Here is a 27,682-nt window from a genome sequence, read left to right as displayed (position 1 = left end):
AAGGCTTGTTTCTTATTTTAAACATCAGATTACTCAACTCACCAGAGGCTGTGACCCTGGAAGAACCCTGGATCTGTGCCCAGACACAAGTACCCCGGCAGTGCTCAGACCTCTAATTTCCCTGCCTGGCTAGTAACATAACAATAGAAAACGAGGGCCGCCTTTGATTCTACATTATTTATTTCTTAAGTTAGGAGTATACATTGAGTCCAGTCAGAATAGAGTAGGCACTTGGCCATCCCACTGTTAACATCACATTAAGAAAATAACTTCTCATATTGCATTTCAACTGAAGTTAATACCATTCTGGGAAAAAAAAAAAAAGTACCCTCGAGTCAAAGCTGTCAATATGAGAGGGTTTTACGGGCAGTTTTCCCAAAAAGATTCTGGCTTTTTAAGTGACCCCTTGATGCAAGGAGTGTTCCCAGCCCCAAGAATAGAAAGCACAAATGCTTAGGGTCTTTACATTCCACTTCAGAGACACCGATGTCTTGCTGTTTCATGTGACACTGAACTGAATGTCCCTTTGGGTGAGAAGCAGCAGGTGTGATCTCACTGCTCTGAGTGGCAATGACCACAGTCACTGGCACCAAGTGTCAGACACACTGGCTAAAATGATCAAGTGTTGAGTCCACGTGGCACTCAAATCCACAGTGACACGAGGTAGTTGGAGAAGCAAGATGGTCCATGGGCCTCTACCAGCCCACCCTTTATCAGTTCCTATCCAGATGTCCAGCTTGTCTCAGAAACTCGAACTGCACAGAAGCGTGCTGCATGATGGGCAAGTACATCGTGAAGGAGCCAGAATGTGATGGGGCATGCAAGTGACAAAGTTTCCAAATACCTTTCCCTATAATAAAATAATCTTAATAAGAAACATAATTTAAAGAAAGTGTCAAAAGCTGAGTGTAAAATCATAGCTGTAAACTATCAAAGTCAAAGGGTCTCCTGAAGAATCATTCCTGTTAAAAAAAAAAAGTTACCAATTACATGATGTCTACCAAAGTAGAAGAATATCCTCTGCTTCCATGAGAAACTATGTCTCTTTTTAAAAGAACAATTACTTGGAGCCTAATATGAAAAAAATCAGAAGCTACAATTCTAAACCCTACAGAACCACATTTAAAGACCTTGCAGTGACCTCTCCTTTGGCCTAAATACAAGCACTCTGCCCACAGCACCAGGCCCACCGATGGGTAAGTCTCCATGTGACTAACCAAATGTCTTTACTGTTACTATCCTTCCTTTTCCTCTACATCAGTTTCTTAGGCAGCCTACAGCAACCTCCCTGGTGGGAGCATCAGTGTCACCCGCACACACAGCAGAGCAAGCAGCTAAGCTCCTCCTCCTGGGGCTGGCTTCTCATGCCTACCCACCTGTCTAAAGTCAGCCCAGGTCAGGTAACCAATCAATATGGCAGAAGGGGAATCAGTCAAAATCACAGCATCAGACCAGCTACCTGGTCAGCAGGGGAGCCCTCTGGAGAGAGATGCCTGGGACACAGGATCCAGAGGGCTGCCCACCCATGTCTTAGGGCAGAACTCATCTATCTCATACCCTACAGATTTCTGGCATCCTCTGCCTTCTGGGCCCCTCATAATCTGCATTTCTGCCAACAATCCATGCCATAAACGATTTCTACAATTCACAGAATGCCTATTGTTTCAACTTTATAACCCTATCACTGTCAAGGCAGACCTTCAATGTCTGTTCTGTAACTGTTTGGGTTTTACAACAGTTCTGGAATCCGTTGGGAATGTGGCTTAGTGGAAGAGTGCTAGCCTAGCATTCATGAAGCCCTAGGTTTGATTCCTCAGTACCACATAAACAGAAAAAGCTGGAAATAGTGCTGTGGCTCAAGTGGTAGAGTGCTAGCCTTGAGCAAAAGGAGGTCAGACAGTGCTCAGGCCTTGTATTCAAGCCTCAGGACTGGCAAAAAAAAAAAAAAAAGACTTATGGAATCAAGACCAAGCTGGGTGAAAGCAGTGTCAGTTCTGAAGCACTTCCAGGTGAAAGCTTAAGGCCCCATGAAATGAAATCCCGTAACTGTCAGGCCCACTACTATACATATCCAGATTTATAGCAGGGCCTCCAGAGGGCCTGCATGCACCCAGGAGTCCCCCGCAGTACCCAAACAGCGATGTGAAGTGGCCAGCTGATACCCACACTGGCCTTACCACTTCCATTCCACACCCCCCGCCCCCGGACCACTAAGAATTTTCAGCACCAAACACATGATAGTATTACAGTGTTGTTGCCATTTTTTCTTAAACTAAAGCTTGAAGGTATCACATTACCAGATCAGTCATGGTTTATAGATGGAAACTTGAGCTCAGTGATTTCAGAGTCAGGGGAGCTGCTCCCACTTCTGTCACTGTAGGTGTCCCTGTAGGATTCACAAGGTTTATTACTCATCTCTCACCAGAATCTCACCTCTACCTCCCAGTTTCTGTAACCCCCATTACTACAGGGACATGTGTCCTCATACAGCAGACATCTATTGACCACAAACTGTGTTCTGAGGCCATAGAGGGATTTGTTTCCTTTAGTTAGGAGAGAGAGCCATTTGTACTTGTCTTGATCTGCTAACCACAGCAGCCAGTTCTGGATAAAGGCAGCAATGGGGAATAAACCCTCTGGTTGGGGCCCATTCCTCATGGAAACCTAAAGTTCCTTTAACACGGACCAAGGAGTCCTCTGCCAGACACAATCTGCTCAACCTCATTACCAGAACCTGACTGACCACTGTAGAGAAGAGGCCTGACCAGCACCCCAGGGGAGCAACTTAAGAAACCCCATGGGAAGATGGGAATGTCCCTGGATATGTGAGAAACACCTGGTACCCCAGGATTCACTAAGTGACACCTCACTGCGATGCATGATATGACCACCACCACTACCCCACCCCCCACCATGGGGGCAAGAGAAGATGAGCATTTACTACTGAAGCCATGTCCTCACCCACCTGGGAGAGAGCCTGCAGCCTTTCTGGAGGTAATGTGGGAGCCGCCCCACAGAGGCAAGGAGGAGGCCAAAGTATGGTGGGGAAGGCTTGATGGGCCTGGACAGGAACTCAGGATGGTACTGAACCCCAACAAAGAAAGGATGATCTGAAACAAATTCAAAAGGATCCATTATGTATGTTGGACATTAGCATGAGACAATCTTATTAAATAATTCTGAAATTATTTGGAAGCAATGCTGTCATTTACATCTAGGTAAATCTATATACCCTTTCTCTAGCACTACTGTCTCTCCTGGCTAAGGGGTCCTAGAGCCACGGGCTCCTGTAACTTGCAGAGACTGGGCCATGCAGTTCCTAGGAGAGCTGAAAGGGATTCAGAACCAAGTCCAACCCTTACAGCAACTAAGGGTCCGCTTGCAAAAAAGTCATATGCAAGGACAACCATCTCACTTTTTTTTTTTTAACTCAGGGTCTTGCTATATATGCACAGGCTGGCCTTGAATTTGTGATCCTCTTGCCTTAGCGTCCCAAGTACTAGAATTACAAGTGTGTGCCATCACATTTGGCTAGCAACACATACTTTTATGTCTGCCCACATACCAGAAAACCATATTGAATTTTCCATTAACTACCACTGTCCAGATACTCACCTTCCAACTCCACAATCTCCATCCTCTCGCCTTCAACATCTTGGCCAACAAACTTTAAGCCTTGCTCCTCCAAGCACTTTTTCAAGACTGGATTAACCTGGTGAAGTGGGAAAAATCATTTATTTTGCTGGCCTCTTGTTATCTTTAAGAGCAGTAGAAAGGAGTGAACATGATCATGTACTCACCTCGAATCGGTGGCGGTGTCTCTCTTCCAAGTAGTCCACATCTCCATAGAGTTTCCCTGAGGAAGAAAAATCAGGATGGATGGAAGACTGCTGATTTTACAAAGGACATATTCATAACCACATTCTACTTCCTGGTTCACTTGATGTCCACATAGCCAAGCCATAACAACTGCCAACCACACTTACTTGCTCGAGGCACAACTTAGACTAATTCTCAGGCTTCAGAAAAACAGGCTTTCCAAATGCCCCTCAAACAGAGGATTGCTCAAGGGCAAAGCATTCTGCTGCTAGAAGCAGCCTGAAGAACAGACCAGAGAACCTACCAAATGGCCAGAACCCAAAGAACAATGTGAGGATAGGAGACGGTTCAGAGCTACACAGACCTCTGAGGACATGCTGTCCAAGTCACAATCATCAAAGGTCATCAGCACCTGGAGCTCCAGGCGAACAGGCTCTCAATATGCAACTTGCTGCTTTATTGACACATGCTTGTGTGGCTCAATGAAACCCCAAATCCAAGACAAACTAGGCTGCCTCAGATCTCCCCAAACAAATAGTGGGTGCTTCTGTTGATTCTGACTAAAGACAGAACGATCCCAGTAGTCAGGAAAAAGCCTGCCTGACAGTAATTTTCTCAACTATTTTTCTTCTCAAATTTCTCAAAAATTTTACTATCTATTTAGTACTTTGTCAAGGCAAAAAAACAAAACAAGTTCTACACAGTGCAACTTCATAGTAGAAAGTAAGTGCAATGAATTTAGATTTACTGCTAGGCCCTCATGCAGGCCCAAGGCCTCACCAGTACCCTTTGAGACCCACCTTGCTGTCCTGCTAGGACAATGCATCCTAAAAGGACATGAACTTGAGAAATGCAAGCAAGAACAAAACCAAGAAAAGGCCAGCCTGGCATTTCAGAGCTACAGCACTCCCCCCTCCCCCCCCACCACCTGCCCCTAAGCCCCATGTCCTGGAGAGGCCAGAATGGGGCAACTCTTACTCATGACTGAGTTCTTGGTCTGGAACAGGGTTCTCCTCTTGCCCAGCCTCATGGTTCCGCCCATCTGCCCGGGGTTGTGTTCTGGCATGTCTATGACCTGGAAATGTTCAGAAAACAAACACAGACTACTAAACTTGGCTTCTATTAGGAAATGGACCTCCTTCCTCCCATGAAGCCCACCCCTCTCCCCCGCCCCCCCCACTTAAGGAGGCTCTGCATGCCCAGCCTTACTGCTGGGGATAATGTAAACCAATAAACATAAAGTGGCAAGACCAGTGGCTGGCATGTACTACATTCACACATAAGTGCTTTCTTAGTTAAATATTATTTCTAAAGTTGCTGCAGGGGGCGGAGAGAGAGCTATTCTCATGGAGATCAAGGTCCCCTTTAGGTGGCTGCACTAGTACCTGTCTTAAAGGCTTTCTGTGGGAAACTGGAAAGATGAGTAAGAAATGAGGAATAACATGGTGAAAAATCAACATTCTTATCTGTTAGGTCTTAGACACGGTATCAGAGTCCTCCCAAGGGAGCATTCTTCAGGAGACAGCCACGTGGCCTCCCTGCCCATCACTACCACCACTGGTGTCATGAATGCCTTTCTACTCCTTTTGAGTTCTGGGAGATTCCAACACTTGACTCACCACAGGATGACTGGTCTTAGGGTCAAACTCTGTAGAATTGGCATCTGAAAAGGTAAAGTATTTGAGTTATGAAAATAGTTACAAACAAAACTGATTACCTACTAGCTTCATTGCTAAGTACTGAGTCATGATTTGCCCCAGCTTAAGGTCAATGACCTGAATAAAAACTAGGGAACAAGCTGGGTGCCAGTGGGTTATGCTTGTAATCCTAGCCCCTCAGGAGGCTGAGATCCAGGGATCACAGTTCAAAGCCAGCCTAGGCAGGAAAGTCTGTGAAACTCTTATTGCCAATTAACCATTTTTTTTAAAAGCCAGAGCTGGAGCTGTGCCTCAAAACTGGGACAACACCCAGGCCCTGAATTCAAGTCCCAGAACTGGCAAACATACACATACACACACACACGCATGCGCGCGCACGCACCAAGCTTGGGACAGCATTTTAAAATAGCTAATATTCAACACAAACAAGTAAATTTTTTCCATGAAGTTTTCAACTTTGTGGGAAGTTAAGCTACACAAAATGGAAAAATCAAAACGATTATTTAGGTAATGTGTCTATGACAACAGTTCTTACATTGTTGTCTTTGATTTTTCATTTTCTACTGCAAACTTTGTTCAGGACAAGCAAGAACTGTATCTTCTAATTTATTTTTCTTTATTTTGGGGGGAAGGGAGACCTCACCCTTGAGCCGTGCCCCCAGCCTTTTTAGATTTAGTTTTCAGATAGGGTCTTGTACATTTTCCCAGTAATGACCTCAGACTGTGATGCCCTTACCCCTGCTTCCTGTGCAGCTGAGACCCTGGGCATATACCAAAATGTTGGCCCAGTGTGTTCTTTGAAAAAGAGCCTTGCTAACTTTTTTTTTTTTTTTAGTACTGGCCTGAAACCATGATCCTATTTCCACATCCCAAGTGGCTAGAATTATAGCTGTGAGCAGCTGTGCTTGGCCTCCTACTTTTCTTTCACTCTCAGCATCTCATATGCTGCCTTGCTCTACATTGCTAAGTAAATAAATGATTTCAGTACAAATGACCTTTTTATCCTGTACTGAGAAGACCCAGCAGAGACACCCTGAGAACACTGAGAGGTGAACAGCCGTAGCTATTGAAGCCAGTGAGTTTTTGGGTGGTCACTGCAATGATCTACAGTTGGTAGATAGATCTGATGTTTGAGTGTTTCCAATTTGTCCACACTGCTAGGGATCGTGTGCATGCATTATTTCACCAAGTTTTTATAACTGGGAAGTAGATCTCATATTTTTTCTCCCAATCTACAGAAGAAACAGAGTTCCAGGAAAGCTAGGCAAGCTGCCTGAAATCACCATCCTAAGAAAACAATAAAGCCAGAACTGGACCCAAGTCCTTCAGCTCCAGAACCCATTTCTAACCACTGTGCTGGCCTGGTAGGCCACAGGCTTCCTCCTGGGCACCCAGTGGATGGCAACCACAGTAGTCAGAAAATTTCAAGAGGAACCAAAGGACACCTGCCAGCCGTATGGAGGAGCTTGTGGCACTGTGGTGGCAGAGGCAGCCCTGCTCCCAGCCACCAACAGGCCACACCATCTCAGCCACTTGGGAGTAGTTACACCAGAATCTGAGTGTCCAAACGCACTTACCTTGCCATCCCAGCACATTTCTTGAAAATTCAACCACTGCCAACTGCATTCCTAAGCACACACCTTCCAAACAGAGAGAAAAGCAAATGAAGCTCTAAGAGAAGCAGTTCCCACATCCCCTGTCCAAGCTGTCAAGGACTAAGTCCTGACAGGTCATTTCCTGCATGCGCTAGCACGCTGCTCCTATGCTTTAGCTGTACTGATTTAACTGTCCACAAAACTCTAGGTTCTGCAGTCAGCCTATCTGAGAAAGAAGCAATATTCCACCTACTACTTTAAATATAGCTTCCCTTGCCTTCTCTCATTCAGTTCTCACTTGCAATTGATGAAGCTGAAAATTACTAAACTCCATCTCAACAGTTCTGCAAACAATGTGACTTAGTTTCCCTGGCCCCGCTGCTGCCCTGAGCCACCTTCTCTTCCTTCCTCCTTCCTTACTAGAGGAGCGCATGGCAGGGCTCCTTACCCAAGAAAGGCTTTTTCTGTTTCCGAGCCCAGGCAATTGCTTGGATTTTTCCTTCTGTCCCTCGAACACCAAAACCTCCTGGAACCAGTATTCCACTGCACAAGAGAGAAAACCACAAGGCATCAGGCTTTACCCAGCCCATAACCTCAAAGCAACCATGGTGGAGTCGATGGTTTCCTCTGAGTTATTTGGAAACTGCCAACAAGCTGCATGTGGAAACACTACAAACTCAGCTAAACAAAACTATGGATTTGGCCACGTGAGAACTATAATGGTGCTACTGCATTTGGCACAGCACTTTGTTCATGATTTTTTTTGCCAGTCCTGAGGCTTGAACTCGGGGCCTAGGCACTGTCCTTGAGCTTTTGTGCTCAAGACTAACACTCTACCACTTAGAGCCACAACTCCATTTCTGGCTTTTTGGTAGTTAATTCGAGATAAGAGTTGCATAGACTTTCTTTTCCCAGCTGGCTTGGAACCATGATCCCTCAGATCTCAGACTTCTGATTTAGATTTAACGGTATTGTTAGGCTATATTTTAAGTCATACAATAGGTCATCTGTGTAATAATGAAAAGACATTTAACAAGAAGGCTACTTAGCACTGGCAGACAAGACCATGCCATCAACAAACACGCAGACAGGGAACACCACTTACTGAGCACTGCAGAGTTTCTGCCATGCTTCATGGTAGCGTACTGGCTCCTCCTGCAGGGTGCTGGGTTCCAGGTCTGTGGAGTCGATGTACTGCAAGGACAACAAGCAGCTGATGACTTTTAAGTGACATTAGCAACATTTTATCTCCCTCCATGTTGGTTTTCAAATCATACCATATTTAAACTTAATAATAATTTAAACTTTTAACTATATGTTTTTCAAAATCTTGTCTTTGTAAGCCACTGGAGGTGACTGCAAAGTATCTTCCATTCAAACAACTCCCCCAATGTCCATACAATAAGATACAAACATCTTTTTTTTTTTTTTTTTTGGCCAGTCCTGGGCCTTGGACTCAGGGCCTGAGCACTGTCCCTGGCTTCTTTTTGCTCAAGGCTAGCACTCTGCCACTTGAGCCACAGCGCCACTTCTGGCCGTTTTCTGTATATGTGGTGCTGGGGAATCGAACCCAGGCAAGCACTCTTGCCACTAGGCCATATCCCCAGCCAGATACAAACATCTTAAGTGCATGCGTTCATGAATTCTGTCCAATGTATAGACATGAAGGTATGACCACCACCTCAATCAAGATAAAGTACCACTATTCCAAAGCTCCCCATATGTCACTCTGCAATTCCCTCTCTGCCTCCCACTCCAGACAACTCAGGAGCTGATTTCTTCTACAAAATGTTAGTCTGTCTTCTCAAGAACTCCTATGAGAAAGTGGCACTGTGGCTTGAGTGGTAGAGTGCTAGCTTTGAGCTGAAGACCTCAGGGACAGCACCCAGGCCCAGAGCTCAAGCCCCACAACCAACAATAACAACAAAGAAAGAACCAAGAACTCATATGAATAGAACCAAACAATATGTCGTTTTTCTGTGTGTCAGTCTTCTTTTACTCAGTATGTTTTGAGATTCATCAACACTGCTACATATATCTGGTTTGTTCCTTTTCTTTGCTGAGTAGTTTTCCACTGTATAGATACTCCATGATCCAACTGCTGATCTACTAAGAGCAGGAAAGGGTCAAGCTGTTCAGGGCCACACAGCTTATAGATAACAGAGCCAGCATATGAATAAGCCCTGTATGGTCAACTGTGTCCCAACACAGTGCTGGCTCAACTCTGCCTGCCATGACCCAGGCAGAACAGATACAGGGAAGGTTTTCAACGGCAACATGCCTCTACCTGCCAGGCCCTGGGGCACTGGGATTCAGGTCCAGGCAATCTGTTTCTCTCTGTATCTATTCTGACTACCTCTTCTTTGCTATTTCCAGAAACTTCTTTTTTCTCAGAGCCAGAAGCCAATCATCAATCTTTCTTATCACTAAAAAGAAATCCAGGGCTTCAAAAACATAGAACAGATATGGATGCATCACTCCCTTTACCTTGATTTCCAACTTGTGGTTGATGGCCAATGCAGAATGCTCCAAAGCTTTAATGACAGAGGCATAGGAGTCCGAGAACTTGGTGTATTTGCCCACAAGGGCAATGGAGCAAGTTTCCAGCAAGCGATCATACCTAGCGAACAAGTCAAGAAACACTCAGTGATCTGGAATGTACACACCTTCATGGGACTAAAATTGCTTTTGTTATAGAAGAAAAATATGCCTGGGAAGAATCCAGTGGGAGCAAACATCATCTGAGGGCTGTGCACAAACAGGTCAAAAGGAAGCAATTTTCAGATCAGCAGGCAGGGTATGTAAAGAAAAGAAGATCTGGGCTGGGAATGTGGCTTAAGGGTAGAGCCTACCATGCACAAAGCCCTGGGTTCGATTTCTCAGCCCCACATAAACAGAAAAAGCTGGAAGTGGCACTGTGGCTCAAATGGTAGAATGCTAGCCTTGAGCAAAAAGAAGCCAAGAACAGTGCTCAGGCCCTGAGTCCAAGCCCTAGGACTGGCAAAAAAAAATAAATAAAAATAAAAAAAGAAGAAAGATTGGAGAAGACCTTGTGAAGAGACAGTTCCAAAATCTCACAGAAATGTTTTTAAAAGTTTCTCATTGGGGCTGGGAATATGGCCTAGTGGCAAGAGTGCTTGCCTGGTATACATGAAGCCCTGGGTTCAATTCCTCAGCACCACATATATAGAAAAGGCCAGAGGTGGCGCTGTGGCTCAAGTGGTAGAGTGCTAGCCTTGAACAAAAAGAAGCCAGGGACAGTGCTCAGGCCCTGAGTCCAAGCCCCAGGACTGGCCAACAAAAATAAATAAATAAAGTTTCTCATTCTGAGGGGCGGGGGGTGGGGGAGGGGGCGACATGAACAGACATGAGCAGATAATTCACAAGAGTTAATATGATGAAAGGAAAAGTGAAATTATGGGATATTTACAAAAGGAAGGTCTACCCAATTTCTATTGTAAATTATAATTAGTAACAGCAAAATGATTATAATGTTGTATAAAATGAGGGTCATAAAACTGTGAGTCACGGGGCTGGGGATGTAGCCTAGTGGCAAGAGTGCCTGCCTCGGATACACGAGGCCCTAGGTTCGATTCCCCAGCACCACATATACAGAAAACGGCCAGAAGAGGCGCTGTGGCTCAAGTGGCAGAGTGCTAGCCTTGAGCTGGAAGAAGCCAGGGACAGTGCTCAGGCCCTGAGTCCAAGGCCCACGACTGGCCAAAAAAAAAAAAAAAAAAACAAACAAAAACTGTGAGTCACTTGGGTAGCTTCATGTAAAATCTCCACACAAATGAAGATTAAAAGGAAAAACAAGCTGAAAACAATTGCCACCGAGCAACGGAATAAACACACCCTCTGCACAGGCTTATACCGCTATCATGGTAACACTGCTGTCACTGTGATGCTACCACCACAGTGAGCCACACCTTGCTCTGAGGAACTATCTCAGAGTCAATGAAAGAGCGCTAGAACTTAAGAGAAGATGGTGGCAGAACTTCCTTGCTGAGCGCCTTTTCTGGTGTGGGGTGAATGGCGTTATTATCAAACATAGTTCTAGGCAAGACCAGCTATTCACCTGGGTTTAGGGAATGAAGGCTGACCCATGGCCCCTGGGTGCATGTGTGCTGGCTGGCTGTGTGATAACAGACAAATGTGGTAGAATGCTATACTCTGAACTCACTGCCTAGAGAAGTGGGAATTGGCCCAGCCATGCAGGAACCTCCTCATCTGTGCTGTGCCATTTCATAGTACAGAACCCATCTCTAGCACTCTGAGCACCTTATACCATGCAGGCCTTTTCAAGGGCTGAGGGACTCCAGCATAAAGTAATCCTCTGCACTGTGAAAAAAAAAAAGCAAAAAGGCTGGCACTGCCAGCTCCTAGAAGGGAGGCTGACCTGTCTGCCATCTCTTTCCACTTCATCAGCATCTTTCGTGGCTGCCTCTCAATAGGAAGGTCCAGCCTCCGAAGAAAATAGTCCACAACCCCTTGCTCTTCTAACAACAAGGGGACCCGGTATATGGATGAGACATCATGGACACAGATCACCTGTTTAAATAACAAAAACGAATGATTAGTGATCTGACAAAAACAGAGCTTATGGCCACCTACTAGCTATATGACCTTGGGAAAAAAATTCTCAGTTTGGAGACAGAAAAAGGTCAGTGTTCTAGAAAAAGGCAAATTGCCAAAACTGACTCAAGAAGAATAGGTTAGAAAATTATTGGCTATTATGAACATCCTTAAGGAAGGAGGGGAAAGAGGAGGCAGAGAAAGAGCTGGGCATGGTGATATAAACTTGTCATCCCAGCAGCAAGCCAGGTAACATGCTTGTAATCATAGCTACTCAGGAGGCAGAGGTGGTGGGAATATCACACTTTAAGTCCAGCCCAAGCAAAAGTTAACAAAACCTCACCTCATCCCCTCACCCCACCAAGAAAGAAGCGTAGGCACAGTACCGGTATCTGTTATACCAGCTATGTGAGAGTCATACATAAGAAGATCACAGGCCAAGCAAAAAATGCAAGATCCTAACCAAAGCAAATAGAGCTGATACCATGGCTCAAGAGCGACAGATTAGGGAGCACAAAGCCCTAGGTTCAAACCCTAGTACCACAAATAAAATATCCAAATTAAAGTGCACATGAAAGGAATCTCGAGAAAACAAACTGTGTCTACATCCAGCCCTTCAGCATGAAACACACCCCTATGCCCAAATGAGCTCCTGTCTCAGGAGTCATACCCCAGAGCCCTGCCCCACACTCTGAGGCCTGAACCATCTTGGAGAGCAAGGCTATCAAGGTAAGTGGCAAGGCCTCTCCTCCAGCTCTATTCAAGCCAATGCCAGGCCAGTGGTTTGTCACATTGCTCTCCTTTGGCCTCAAAATCTTTCAGGTAGATTACTCTTACTTTAACCTCCCATTGCACTGTTCTTTCCCCTGACCAGTTGGGCTCTCCTGCTCAGTCTCCTCATCCTCAAACCACCCAGTAGTAAAACAAACTTTCCTTAACTGTGTCCTGAAACTCCTCAACTTCTACTTCTCTTCAAGCTTCCTTCAAGCCAAACCCAACTGCCACAGTTCGAAATGGTTTGGCATTCCCAAGGGACCATGTGATTGGAGTTTGGGACTCTGCCCTCAAAAAGGTTATGAAGGTATTTTTCTTTTGACCCTTTGAATTCTCACAAGCAACCTGGCTCTACCCTCTCTGCTTCTGAATCCTTCCTCCACACATGCTCTGCCATTGGCCTTCCCGGACCCTGCTCTGTGCTGTGTGAACCTTCAGCCTCCCAAACAGAAAACTAAATAAATCTCTTTTTTTAACTAAGCATTTTTCTTTACTAAGTTGGCTGCCTCCCTATTATAGTGTCAAAAGATGACTAATACAATTTGACTGATACAGAACCCCAACTTAGCATGACCGGAATTTCCATATTAAACACCACACTTAAGATAAATTACAGGTTCCAAAGTTTTGGATTTTTCCACACCATAAGTTCTCTCAATTAATAAATTACAAACAGATTAAAAGGTGTACTAGAGCCTACAACACTCCAAGCACCAGATACATAAGGTTGGATAACATGGTCCTTTCCCTCCAGAAGCTGTCACAGAGGGAAGACACACACAGACACATGTATATGCACATGCACATACATGTACACACACACCTAGACTCACACTAGCATGTGTCAGACACTCCGTCCAGAGAAGTGACTATCCCTGAGGGTTGAAGAGGCTGAACACAAGGCTTATCAGACAATACTACGTCCTAGCTAGACAAAATGATTGACAAAAATGAATGCAACATTGCCACAGGAACTGAGCAGACAAATTCTTGATGGAAATTACTAGCAGGTACAAAAGCAGAGGCAGAGCACTCAGGAGGCCTGAGGCAAGAAGATCATGAATATGAGGTTAACCTGGGCTACTCAGCCCATCTCTCAAAACACCAAGAACTTGGGATGTAGCTCAGTGGCAAAGTATTTGCCTGTACTGTGCAAGGCACTGGGTTCCACCTTTAGCACTACCAAAAAAAAAAAAAAAAAAAAAGAACAACAGAACTAGAGTAGAGCTTTAGGTGGAATAAATTTAGTCTCTATGGAGCATAAAGAAGAGGAATGGAGTACAGAGAGGTAAAAGATGTCAGGTATGTTTGAGGAACCACAAGTAGGTGATAGACAATGGGGGTCAGTTCTGGGTGACTCTACAAGTAACAGCAACCTCATAAACAGATTGTGCTCAAGAGGCTTCAGATAATTAGAAGCAGAGATAGAGTGTACACTTACTTGTTCAGGTTCCACGTGACAGAACATGGAAATTTTCTCTTTCACAGACGTGTCAAGAGGATTTGAGCACCTGCACACGACCTAGCAGTAAAAAATAAATAAATAATAAGTAAATAAGTAAGAAAGATGGCTTGGGTAGAGGAGGGGTTGCCAAGCTGGGCTTTTTCCAGACTGAATTAAATAGACATAACATTGTGAAGATGGACAAAAACGTTAGCTCTCAGAATAAGGCACATGATCAGTGAAGATAGTACCTATTTTCAGAGCAGTTGGAGAACCCTAAGCGGATGGTGGTATAAACAAGTGGGCAAGTGACCTGCAGGAGCCAACGAGGGATTTCCTAGTTACTGAATGTTTTTATAGAAGCAAGAAGGGGAAAGAAAGCACTAAATCTATTTTCTCCACCATCAACAGTACAAAAAGCTTGGCAAGAAGACAAAGGTCCTTCCTGTCATGGAAGTGTGACTTCAACTTTCCCTCTGAAAGCAAGCAATCAGAAAATCTTACCAGGTCTGGGGAAAGTCCAAGGCCTCGAAGTTCCCGAACACTGTTCTGGGTGGGTTTTGTCTTCTGTTCCCCTGTTGAACTTGGCTGTTAAGCAAAAAAAAAAAAAAAAAAAAAAAAAAGGATTGTCTCTGTCACAACTATGTGGCTTTGCTGTTTCTGGACAAAAGCAACCACAAACAACATATCAACAAATGTATGTGGCTCTATTTCCATAAAGTCTCACTGACTAAAATAGGCAGTAGGTTGGCCTCAGCTCCTTGGCCATAATTTGCTGACCCTGGGTTCAGATTACACTTCCTCCCTCATGTCTGTCTCTGTTCTTATTTCCTGGAAATCCAATTGTTCAGGTATTAGTTCCTTTTCTTAACTTTCCCCCCTCCTTTCAGTCCTTTGGTCTCTGCCCTACTTTCCTCAACTTTCTTCCTCTTAACTTTTCACCTATTACCCAATTCTTAACTTCTAAGAATTTTTCCCTGTCTTATGTTTCCTTCAGAGAGCACCTGGTTCTTGTTTAACATATGTAGTTTATTTCCTTTAATCCACTGGCTGCCAATTCCTATTTCAAAGCAATCTGGAAGCTCTGTGAGGGGCAGGGGGAGTCACTGTGGGCACCAAAGTGATGTCCTGCTTCACTAAGCTGGTCATACATCAAAGGAGAATTTGATCTCTCATGTGGAAGGGCCAAGCCTGGCTATGATCATGCTGAGAACCAACAGGAAGAAGGCAAGGTGTCTTCCCAGCATAACGAGTCTATGGTTCAGCATCACTGCCCTCAACTGTCCCCCGTGTTGGTCAGTTTGTCCCAAACCCTCTACAGGCTCGCAGTGCTGCTGATAGTGGAGAAGCAGATGCTCATATGAGCACATTAGGTCTACGTCTTCTGAAAGAACAGTTACAATGGCAGGCCCCACTCTCACCCCACTATCTAGTGGCACCCACCATGAGCCTCTGAAGGTTCTGCAGGGCCAATGGGGCAGCTTCTCTGCTTCCCCGGCTGCAAGATTAGTGTTAGCAGTCCCAGGTCTGCTAGGCCAGTCTCTTCCTGCCCACGTCCTTTCTGGGTTTTCTGGAGTTCTTTTGTTTTTTTAAAGTGTTACTACAGTTTGAATTCAGCGTCTTGTGCTCTACCACTGGAGCCACACTTCCTCATTTCTATTGCTATTGACTCCTTACCACACTATTTATTTTTGTGAATTTTTATCTTAAAAAAATAAATAACTCACACCTGTAATCCTAGTTACTTAGGAGGCTGAGATCCAAGGATCACAGTTTGAAGCCCTCCCAACCAGAAAAGTCCATCTCCAATTAATCACAAAAGTCAGAAGTGGAGTTGTGGCTCAAGTGGAAGAGCCTTGGTCAAAAAAGCTAAGGCAGAGCACTGAGACACTAAATTAAAGACCCAGTACTAACACACATACAAAACAAAAAAACACCTTTACACTAATTTCACCATTAGTAAAGACAAACACAGATGGCCAACTCACCATCTTCAACAACTGTTCCAATTTATTTTTTTTAATGTTTCCCATGTGATGAGTTTTTTGAACCACAAGTACTATTGCTAGATAATAAATGAAAATCAATCCTCCCCTCAAAGTCAAACTTACCTTAAGAGAAAATGCCTTACCTGAGGAACTAGACTGACGTGGATGTTGCAGAAGTTCTCCCTCTTGACCTTGAACTGGAACTGGCGGAAGGCCTCGATGAAGGGCATGCTCTCGATGTCTCCCACCGTCCCGCCAAGCTGGAACAGCAGCACTGTGTCAGAGGTCAAGCACTCCACCTTCCCCTGGTGATCTCCTCCTCTCACATCTGCTCTGTGTCAATTCAGTGAGCTGTGACAGTGTCACTGCACACCCTTCCCCTGAAGAACATCAGCCACCAGACACTTCTTTGGGCTGGAAGATGACTCTTTGGGTAGGCTCATCATTCTCCAAGGCTATTGCGATCTTGCCACAGCATTTCAAGAGAAAAGTCAGGAGAGAAGAACCACAAAGAAAAAAAAATCTAGCCCTATCTATTTCCTATTTAAAAGCATCAGTTATAAACAAACTGCTGGAACTTTTGATTTCCCTGATTTTGAAAGAACACTGAAATACAGCAGCTGTGATCAGCAGAGAGGAAAAGGAAAAGGGAAGCCAAAGGAAGCCCATTCAGGAATGACTGCTTTGCCAAGAGGAAAGCAAAGGTCTGGCTCGGCATAATGATGCACACCTATAATCCCGGAAGTTGGGAGGCAGGAGGATCTCAAATTCCAGGACAACCTGAACCCAATCTCAAAAAAAAAGAAAAAGAAAAAGATAAACAAATAAAAATCAGTAATGAGAAGAAAGCAAAGGTAAGCCATCCCCTAGAGGAGGATGAAAATGTGTCTCGTCAATTCTTCTGGTAGTCAGAGCTGAATGAACCCATACATATTGGGAAAGCATAATCAACTGGACCAGAATGAATTCCTCTGCATGCCCTCCTTCTCCATGTGCCCTGGGAAGCATGCTGCAGACAGAGAAGCCAAGGGCTTCACTGGGGATGGTCCTGCCAGGGGTTATGGCCAACTAAGGAGAAGAACGAGTACAACTGTTCACATACTTGAAAATCACACAAACCTCGATAACACAGACTTGAGGCTCTAGACCATCTTCATCCACAGGTATTAGTGCCTGCCTCATCACCCATTCTTGGATCGCATCTGTGATGTGAGGGACAACTGCAAGAGAGAGAAGAAACCATCACTTACATTTGTGCAGCATGCACTGAGGCAAGTATGCTTTTTTTTAACTGCTACACTTGGCCTAGACAGAGTAGCAATTGGGTCATAAAAATACTTGGGAGGCATCCCTTAAATGGCTTCAACAAATGCCTAGGTCACACTTCCCATGGCTTCCTCTCAGATTTCTAAAAGTTGTGGCCAGAAGCACTAGAAGGGAACAAAGCCAAGAGTGGTACCTGCACCACCTTAAAGCACACAGACATGAAAGACCAAATGGCCATGCTGCTGCTCACAGCCAAGGCTGGAGGTGGGCACATCACACCTCATTGCCTTTCCCAGCACTCTGGCCTATTGTTTCAAAGTCACCAATGCAGAGGCAAGCCTTCAGGGCATAGCATCTGGGGCCTAGATTCATATCTCAGTTCACTGGATCACTGGACCAATTACTTACCTTTTTTAAATTGAGGTGCCAGTACTAGGGCTTGAGCTTAGGGTGCCAAGCTCTTACTTGGCTTTTTTTCACTCAAGGATGTGGTGTTTTACCACTCGAGCCACTTCCTCCATTTTGGTGGTTAATTGAAGACAAGAGTCTCATAGATTTTCCTGCCTGGACTGACTTCAAACTATAATCCTCAGATCTCAGCTTCTTGAATAGCTAGGATTACAGGCTAAGCCCATGGCATCTGGCTACTTATTCTTAAGCCTAGTTTCTCTATCTGCTAAGTGGAGGTAACAGCTCCTACTTTATCAAGTAGTGAGTATGTTTAGCAATACCTAGCATGCCAGAGCTCAATAAATGCCAACTACTGCTAAACACTCTTAAAACTCATAGTTGTTAGGCTCAGACTGCAAGTTCTTAAGAAACAAAGACAATTTTTTTTTTCTCTCTGTCATGGGTCTGAGCTCTTTTGCTCAAGGCTAGTCCTCTACCACTTAAGAGCCACAGCTCTACTTCTGGTTTTCTGGTGGTTAATTGAAGATAAGAATCTCACAAGGTTTCTGGCCTGGGCTGGCTTTGAACCACGGTCCCTAGATCTCAGCCTCCTAAATAGGTAGGATTACAGGCATGAGCCACCAGTGCCTGGCCAGAGACAATTTTTTTTTCAGTCGGTCCTGGAGCTTGAACTGAGGGCCTGGGCTCTCACCTGAGTCTCTCTGTGCCCAAGGTTAGTGCTCTACCACTTGAGCCACAGCACCACTTCCAGCTTTTTCTGTTTATGTGGTACTGAGGAATCAAACCCAGGACTTCATGCATGCTTGGCAAGCGCTGTACCACTAAGCCACATTCCTAGCCCCCCAAAGAAAGTTTTTTTAACTTTAGTAATCAGAGGTTACACAGCAGTAGCTGGTACACAGGATTTACTACCCGATCCATACACAGCAAAGTGATCTTTCAAGACTGCAAACAAATCAGAATTCATGATTCCACCGTTTACCCTCTCTATAGCAGAGTCACATCCTAACTCTTGGCACTGCTCAGCAGACCTGACTAGCCAACCTCTCTGACTGTCTCCTGGGCCACTATGCCTTAGCCACACCAACTCTCCCTCCATTTCATGACCATCTGAAACATCTGTGACCTGTGGCCTCTGTGCTTGCTGTGCCCCCTCTTTTCATGACTGGTTCCTCAGCTCAAACATCTTGCCTCATACAATTTATTTCCTCCATCTTGTTTTTTGTCTTGTTTTGTTTGGGGAGGTGGAACAATGCTGGGGGCTTAAACTCAGGGCCTTACTCTTGTGCTTGAATTTTTGGTTTGGGGCTGTCACTCTTCCCCTTGAGCCACACCTCAATTCCACCACTTTTGCTGGTTAATTGGAAATACTCTTCTTTGGCTGAGTGCTAGTGGCTCACACCTATAATCCTAACTACTCAGGAGGCTGAAATATGAGGACCATGGTTCAAAGCTAGCCCTGGCAAAGGTCTCTTATTTCCAATTAACCACTCAAAAACTGGAAGTGAAGCTGTGGCTCAAAGTGGTAGAACAGTAGCCTTGAGCCCGGGCCTGAGTTTAAGCCCCAGAACCGCTTCCCACCCCCCCCCCCCCAAAAAAAATCTACTTTGCCTGGCAGGCTGCAGAACCTCTGATCTTCAGATCTCAGGCTCCAGAGTAGATAGGATTTTAGATGTGGGCCACCCAGGCATATTTATGATTTTTAAATCTGAAAAAGGTAAATAAATTTGTATTACCTTGGACAGTTTTCCCCAAGTAATCTCCTTTTCGTTCCTTGTTAATGACATACTGATATATTTTCCCAGTGGTCAGATTATTGTCCTTGGTGAGGCGGATATCAAGGAATCGCTCATAGTTCCCCAGATCAAGGTCAACTTCACCACCATCATCCAGCACAAAAACTTCACCTGCAATGAACAGTGAGCACAAGGGGGTGAGTTAAAGTTTACCATGGTACAACTTGAATCCTGAAACATAAACATCAGCCAGAACAAAGTCTGCATTAATTTGACATGAAGCAGAGAAATCTATTTCTACAAAGCTAAACATGACATGAAAAAGAAAAATTGCCAAACATTCTCCAAATCGAAACTTCATGCTTCCAGCTTGAGCTCACTCTTTATCAGGAAGTTATAAAATATCATGGGATGGAAGGAAAGAAATGCCAGTCTCCAAAGGGGATAAAGGCACTGCCCAGTAATAAAGAGCCTTGTCTCCCTCCAGAGCAGAATAACATCTGAGGCAAAACAGAAGCACAATGCTATTCAAAACCCCTATAATGTAGGCATAGGAAGGTGGTGTTGATTATAAAACTCTGCTTCTCAGCAACACTTTAGGTAAACAGAGCTGTGAAATGCCTATTCCACATTCTTTCGTTTCACATGCATTCCTTCAAACTTCATTTCAGTGATGTTGTCTAGACTGATTCATTTCTACTATTACAAGGGATAAGCTCAAAATCAGGAAAGGAACAAATGCCTTATTTTCCCCATCAGAGAGAGAACTCATCCTCTGCTCAAAATTTTTATATCAAATCTCCTCAAGGCAGAAAAAGTAGCACTTGCCTGGCAGGACAAGGCCCTGGATTCTTTCCCCAGCACTGAAGGGAAAAAGAGGCAATATGGACCTTTTCCTGAGGCTGTTTGTTACAGGAGGACTTCTGCACTAGACACTTCCGTGTCCTTACAGATTTTTACCTCAACATTAGAGAGGAGTAAGAGTATAAACTTTGAAACTTAAAGGTATAGCCAGGCACCAGTGACTCACATCTGTAAATCCTAGCTACTCAGGAGGCTGAGATCTGAGGATTGTGATTCAAAGCTAGTCCCATCTCCCATTAACCCCCCCACCCACCGTAAAGACAGCAGTAGAACTCTAGCTCAAGGGGTAGAACACCAGCCTTGAGCTAAAAAGCAAATTGACAGTGCCCAAGCCCTGAGCTCAAGCTTGAACTTTTTTTTGGTGACCAGCAACAAAAAACAAACAAACTTTTAAAGAAAAACTTGAAGGTATAGAAGGAGTTCTTTTTTCAAATTTATTATTTGGAGGAAGAGGATTCAGGCTAGCCTTGAACTCAAAGTCTTCTTATCACCACCTCCCAAGTGCTGGGATTATAGGCTTACACCATTATACACAGCTTATAAATTATGTTTTAGTTTTGTTTTTGTAATGCTTGAACTCGGGGCCTGGGTGCTGTCACTGAGCTCTTTTGCTCAAGGCTAGTGCTCTACCACTTTGAGCCACAGCAACATTTCTGGTTTTTGAGTAGTTAATTGGAGATAAGAGTCTCTCAGGGACTTTTCTGCCCGGGCTGGCTTTGAATCGCCATCCTCAGATTTCAGCCTCCTGAGTAGCTAGGACTACAGGCTTGAGCCACTGGTACCCAGCTTACATTATGTTTTAACAATACATCTCCTCCAAATTTAAGCAATAAATCTGAGGTAACTCAGGCCCAGCCATTTGTCACACCATCAGTAAAAACTGTTGTTGGAACACAGTTATAACAGCAACAAAATGCTATTTTCCTACTCTCCTTAATGGTTTCCACTTTTCAGTTACCTCAAATCCTCATTCATCAGATTCTGGTAGCAAAACAGAATCCTCAACTTACAGATTCTCCAAATCTAGCCAGTTTGGATGTCCAAATCGAGATCTGCTGCTTGAATCTCTGCAGAGTGGCCTGTGGCCTCTACCTGGACACCTCCACCAAAGGCAGCACACAGCTTCTTGAAGCTGGTCAGCATGCTCTTGGAGGGTGCTTGCAATAACTGGGCCAAAAGCCACTCTTTCACAACTTCTGTCCACCCATACAATTTTTAATATGGGATCATGAAGAACAGGCATATTCCTCTTCTCAAATATTTGCTATCTTTTTTCAAAAGAATTGACAATTGTCAGCTATTACCCCCCCAAAAAAATCATTTTTCTGCTATGAAAACTCCTAGGCTCTAAGTACTAACCTATCTAGTAGGATTTTTGTTTCCAGCTAAGCAGTGGCTTACACCTATCATCCAAGCTACTCAAGCAGGGAGAGATCAGGAAGATCATGATTGAAGCCAGCTCAGGCAGTAAGTGATCAAGATCCACTATCATCTTGTTATCCCAGGTGTGTGGAGAGCATAATCAAGATTGTAGTCCAGCCCAGCCTAGGCATAAAAGCAAAACCCTACTTAAAAAATAAAGCAAAAGGGCTAGGGACATTGTTCAAGTGGTAGAGCACCAGCCTAACAAGTGCAAGCCCTGAGTTCAAACCCAGTAACATGAAAAGAAAAGAATCTTACCTTCTGTTCAGGTAAAACACAATATCATTCTGTTACAAGGACCATTTTAGAATGCAAGGAATGGAAATTATACAAAACATATACCTGCTCTCCAGGAGCTGACATGTCATTCCACATAATTATTATTTAAGAAAATGAAGAAAAAAGGGATTGGGAACATGGCTTAGTGGTGGAGTGCTTGCCTAGCATGCATGAAGCCCTAGGTTCGATTCCTCAGCACCACAGAAACAGAAAAAGCCAGAAGTGACACTGTGACTCAAGTGGTAGAGTGCTAGCTCTGAGCAACAGGGACAGCCACCCAGGCTCTTAAGACCCAAGACAGGAAAAAAAAAAGTTGGGCATAGTGGCATACATCTGTAATCCCAACACTGGGGAGGCTAACGCAGGAGAATTAGGAGTTTGAGGCCAGCCTGGACTACCTAGTAAGACCTAGTCTTAAAGAAAAAGAGACGATGAAAAAGGGGGAGGAGCAGGCAGTTCACTTACCATGTTCATAAGGAGAGAAAGTTCCTGCATCAATGTTAATGTAGGGGTCAATTTTAATGGAAGTTACATGTAAGCCACATGATTTCAGTATTGTGCCCACACTGCTGGCAATAACTCCTTTTCCAATTCCTGATATAACTCCACCAGTAACCAGGATATACTTCATTTTCCTTTGTGACCTGAAAGAAAAAAAAAAAAAGAGAAATATAAAATGTATCACAACAAATCAAACAAGTGAATTCAATACTGTCTCTGCCAATTACAGGCCATGAATCTTCACCAGTACGTGCTGTGACTGTGGAAGGTTCTTATCAAGTTTAAAGAAGATCATAAGACATTTATTGGACCAATGAACAGAATCAAATATGAAGAGAAAAGCAACTGTTACAAAATAATGCAGACATTGTGTAAAGCTTTGACAATGACCTTAAGAATCAAACAGCTCTAAGCTGGCTGATAAAACACTAAGTCCCAATTATTGGCTGACATCACGGCCAGACACTGGAATATCAGGCAGGTACTTCATTATGTTCCCTACTTGGGGGAAAAATGGCAGCTAGACATTGGACTACTCAGGAGGCTGAAAGCGGAAGATCACAGTTCAAAGCCAGCCCAGGTAGAAATGTCCCTGAGACTCTTATCTCTAATTAATCACCAAAATGCCAGAAGCAGAGCACCCACCTTGAGTGAAAAAGCTAAAGAACAGTGCCCAAGCCCTGAGTTCATACCCCAGTACTGGCACAAAATAAATAAATAAAGCAGTCTTTATTTATTCCAATTCTCCATGAAAAAAAAATAGTCTCTGGCTTAAACATAATGTATACATGGGGAAAACTCAGTTCCCCCAATTAGAGAAAACAGACAAAAAAAATAGTTACAGGGAAACTTACATAATGAGCTATGGGTAATCCTAAAATTCCTCCAATTACATATAGCTTCTAGACAGTAATCTCTCCAGGTGCCCAAGAAGGAACCACTCACAGGAGGAAAAGGACCTCAATAAATCAGTGAGACGCTCACAAGGAACAGAGTAATTAAAGACAGAGATGAATAGATTGAGTCCATAGAGTAGAAGTCAAAGGAGTGAAAGATACAGACTTCAGAGATAAGAAGCGTGGGGTGGCTCCTGCCTGTAATCCTAGCTACACACGAGGCTGAGCTCTAAGGATAGGGGTTCAAAGACAGCCCAGGCAGGAAAGTCTGTGAGACTCTTGCCTCCAATAAACTACAAAAAAAAAAAAAAAAAAAAAAAAAAAAAAAAAAACAGAAGTAGTGGAGCTGTGGCTCAAGTGGAAGAGTTCTAGCCTTGAGCAAAAGAAGCTCAAGGACAGTGCCCAGGCCTTGAGGTTCAAGTCCCAGGACTCACAGCAAAAAGGGGAGCAGAGGATACCAGGACAGCAATCAAGAGGGGGAAACAGCACAGACAGGAAGAAATCAATGACACTCATCAGGGAGGGGCCACCATTGCACCTCAGGTCCAGAGGCCCAGAAACACCAACTAGTCTGTAAACTCAAATATGTCCAAATAAAGAAGCAAGAGAAAGGGGCAGAGAATGCTTGCTTTAGCACTGGGAGGCCATTTTCCTCCTCCGAGAATGTTCTGTGTGAAGCCAAATCATAACAAAAATAAATAAGAAAGGAACCAGGAAAAGGGAGTTCTGCCTGAAGCATTCCCTGGCTTTGTTCCTCCTCCCTTAGACAGGAATGAACACTGGACAAGAAGAATACTCAAAATGTGTTCCCCTTCCACCAGCAAGGAGCACTGCCTGCCCCTTCCTAGCCTCCCCTGCAGTTTCAAAAACATGTGCTCTGGTTTCTACAAAAGGCCACATGGGTTTCCTAAAAAGGGTTTTATGGACAGATAAATCAAAGAAATGCTGACTAAACAAAGTCACTTGGTTTCTTTAGCACAAGACCTTTGAGAGCCTTAATAAGTTAAATATGGACTGTGATCTCCCAAAAGATATATATACTGTATGTAGTTTCTTTAGATGTATAGACCCTAAGTGACTATTTGAGGAAAACACTGTCACCTCAGAGATGAATGGCTTCTACTGGCCATTATTAAAAAACAAACAAAACAAAAAAAACTTCACTACATCTTTAGATGTCTTAACCAGATTTCATTACTTGAAACTATACCCTGACTATACTTTAGTGTCACTGACTAAATCATGAACATTCCTACAAATCCCTCAGCCACCCTGAGTGGATTCAGAATGGGTGACTCACCTCAACCGCCTGCACCTGACTTGCCCCAGTTTTACTGTAAGAGGGTAGAACTGTCTTCTCCCATAATGGCTGGCAAGACATATCCCAAAAGCCACCAAAATCCAGTGGAAAAGGGTTCATCCCTGACATTTATGAACTACCTACTATGTGAGAGTTTCATGCAGTGGTGACCAAAACAAAACAATTTGGGCCTCAAGTTGCTGGCAGCCAGAACAAGTTACCAGCGACCGAACATTCAGAAATTAATGCGTAATTCAGTGAGTGGCAACAGTCTATGAAGGTTAGACAGAATAGAAAGCTTTCAGTGTCAAGATCTAGGTAAAGACCAGGGCCCAACAGAAGACAGAACACGCCTGGGTGAAGGATCCAGAAGCTCTTGACTTCTGATGGGCTCTAAAGGGCAGTCAGGCTGACTGCCTCCCTGACCTCAACCGTAGGAACAGGAAGAGAGCGAACAAGCAGGTAAACATGGAGGCGTAGTGGGGAGGGGAGAGACTGGTGGTCTAGGAGCTAACTCAAGTGCTAACTTGAATGCCCCACCTGAACTTTATTCTGAAGGTGATGAGAGTCACGGGACTGTTCCAAGCCCAGAAGCATTATATATCAACATGCATCAGAAATTCACCAATGACGGGGTGTGGGGGGAGGAGTTTTCTTGAAGAATAATCAAAGTTGCGAGGTCAAGTTCCAGTTCTGCCGCCCGCGTGCTGAGCTCACTCTTAGGACCCCTGAGCTGCCTGAGGCTGGGGTTGCCATGGCCGGGGAATGCAATGAGAACGTCCGCCCCGAGCGCGTCACAAGGCTGCTGAGAACTCACAACTACGATGACCGCGGGCGAAAAGAACGCCTACAGACACAGCCGAGGTGAACCGGCTAACGCCGGCATCCCCACTCCAGCCAGGCGGCGGACGGGGACTGCCCAGCTCGTGGGGCCCACGGATCCACAGGCCCTCTTCCGCCCTCGGGGTCAGGGTCCTGCCCGTCCCCACTGGGGCGGGACGTATGGGGCCCTGAAGTCCCTTCCAGGTGGACGGAGCTGGAGCCCAAAGGCTGAGGGCCCGCGCATTGGAATGCAGGGGCGGCCGCCAGGCTTCCTCAGGACTAAGCTCAGGGGGGCTCTGTGACTCTACGGCCCTCTTCTTGCTACGGCCCGGGAGGGGCTGACCGACGCTACCAGGCGGCCCTACGACTGCCACGGGTCTCCCAACCCAGGTCGGCCCCTCTCCCGTGCAGGGTCGGGCCACGCGGCCCGCGCGCGGGAGCCGGCACCTCGCGGGCCTGGACTGCCCGCCCCACTCCCGTTAGGCACCCAGCCCATTGGACTGGACGCCGGGCTCCTTCGCCCTTGATTGGCTAGGAGAGACGTCAGTCACCCGGCGGCGGAGCCGTGCGCGCCGGGCTCGGCTTTCGCCGCGGATTCCAGCACGGAAGAGTGGTTCCTCCGGGATCCCAGAAGTCAGCCTACCTGAGGCGGGCTTCGGATCCTCGAGTCAGCACCAGAGTCAGGCCGGCACGCGAGCGGTGAGCACTGGGTAGCCAGTGCCCGGCCCGGCCGCATGCGCCCGCAGTCTTTGTAGGAGGCGGGCTCTGGGGTGGTGCGCACGCAGAGGGCGGAGCGGGGCGGGGTCCGAGTGCGCAGGCGTGGGACGCCGCCCCTGCCAGGCTGGTTGTAGCTGCTCTAGTCTGGGGCTTTGGGCCTAGCGGGTGGTCCTCGCTTCCTCGAAGGCGGCTGGCAGCCTTCGCCTCCTCCCTCAATAGCTTCTGGGCGCCTTCTTTCTCCCGTGACCCTCCTAATGGTGCCCTTCCACAACCCGCCTCTCCCCCCTCTACCTCCGCCCTCTGCACCCTGGAGCGCCAGCTGTGTCACCCACACACACCCACACACCATCTACAGTAGGCCAGCTCCTCCTCGGCCTCCCTTTCCCTACATGTGCCCTGATGGCGGCTGCTTGACAGGGGACGAGGGTCACAGGACTGGTTTCATCCAGCTGACATCTCCACGGCATCCATTCTAAGCTGCACACTGTGCTGGACCCCGAGGGACGCTGCCCTCCGACTAAGGATCTGCTGTTACACTTCATGAGGATTTTCCTAAGTTTAAGGTGGGAACTGACCCGAGCCACTGGGGTCATGGGTTCAGGAAGTCACCGAAAAAGTAACTGAAGCCGAGCTGGGAGTTTACTGGCAATGATGAGGTTGAGGGGAGGAGCAAGAACAGAAAGGAGGTAGAAGAAAAGGCCTGTGTGGTAGACTGAGGTCCAGAACAGACAGGCTGAGTGAAGGGAAAGCATGCTGGACATGTTGGCAGAATTATAGACTAAGTCGAGGGTTTTCTTTCTCTTGAAGATAGTGGGAAGCCATACAATCTTTGTTCTTCTTTTGGGGGTGGGGGTGGGGGGGCAGTCCTGGAGCTTGAACTCAGGGCCTGGGCACTGTCCCTGAGCTTCTTTTGATCAAGGCTACCTCTTGAGCACAGCACCACTTCCAGCTTTTTCTGAGTAGTTTATTGGAGATAAGTGAGGGGTTTCCCACCCCCCCCCCACCTGGGCTGGATTTGAACCACAATCCTCAAATCTCAGCCTCCTAAGTAGCTAGGATTACAGATGCAAGCCACCCGTTGACAGTTTCATGAAGAAGCATATGCACACTACAAGAGTGAATCCACGGACAGTCAGTTCCTTGCTCCTGAACCTGACCCCCAGTGTGCTCCTGCCTTCTTCTATAGGAGCAGTGTGGGATGTGTTTATAGGTGGTCTACACATTCTTTCCAGAAGATTTTGCTGTGTATCAGAGCCTAAAATATATTTAACACTGGTCATATAGTAGACACAGTTCCTACTGACAAAATAAAGACTCTTGTTTCTAAAGATAGAAATGTGGGCCATTCACCCAAGCCACTGTACTAGGGATCTTTTTTCTCATTTTTTTCCTTTCTCAAACCTCTTCCATCTCCCCCCTATATTCTCTTTTTTTGTCATTGAGAAAATAGAAGCCAGGAAAACTTTCATCTCCATTGGTCAGTTTCTCACTTCTTTGTGTCATATCATTTCTTCAACTCAATGGTGTCTAGTAGTTCTCCCCTCCTACATTATCAGGTTTTCCCTCTCTACTAGATCATTCCATTAAACATGTCATTTCTCCATGTTCACCCAGA

General features: G+C 45.4%; 1 protein-coding gene across 1 annotated transcript; it reads right to left on the bottom strand.

Moving 5' to 3' along the window:
- Positions 1-162: 162 nt before the first annotated feature.
- On the bottom strand, positions 163-26,114 carry Ctps1 (CTP synthase 1). The gene is made up of 19 exons (XM_048351009.1): positions 25,994-26,114; positions 22,297-22,475; positions 19,267-19,437; positions 16,973-17,073; positions 15,997-16,113; positions 14,370-14,453; positions 13,863-13,943; positions 11,472-11,623; positions 9,560-9,692; positions 8,178-8,266; positions 7,521-7,615; positions 7,055-7,117; positions 5,439-5,482; positions 4,798-4,894; positions 3,801-3,856; positions 3,616-3,712; positions 2,966-3,110; positions 2,298-2,386; positions 163-962 (listed from the first exon to the last, which is right to left on the bottom strand). The coding sequence occupies exons 2-18, from the start codon at positions 22,460-22,462 to the stop codon at positions 2,302-2,304; spliced, it is 1,776 nt and encodes a 591-aa protein (XP_048206966.1). The 5' UTR covers positions 22,463-22,475; positions 25,994-26,114; the 3' UTR covers positions 163-962; positions 2,298-2,301.
- Positions 26,115-27,682: the final 1,568 nt, after the last annotated feature.

This window comes from Perognathus longimembris, chromosome 7, assembly GCF_023159225.1.
Source record: "Perognathus longimembris pacificus isolate PPM17 chromosome 7, ASM2315922v1, whole genome shotgun sequence".
NCBI classification, from domain to species: domain Eukaryota; kingdom Metazoa; phylum Chordata; class Mammalia; order Rodentia; family Heteromyidae; genus Perognathus; species Perognathus longimembris.
Note: the sequence above shows the minus strand (reverse complement) of the source record. Positions and strands in the feature narration are given on the sequence as shown.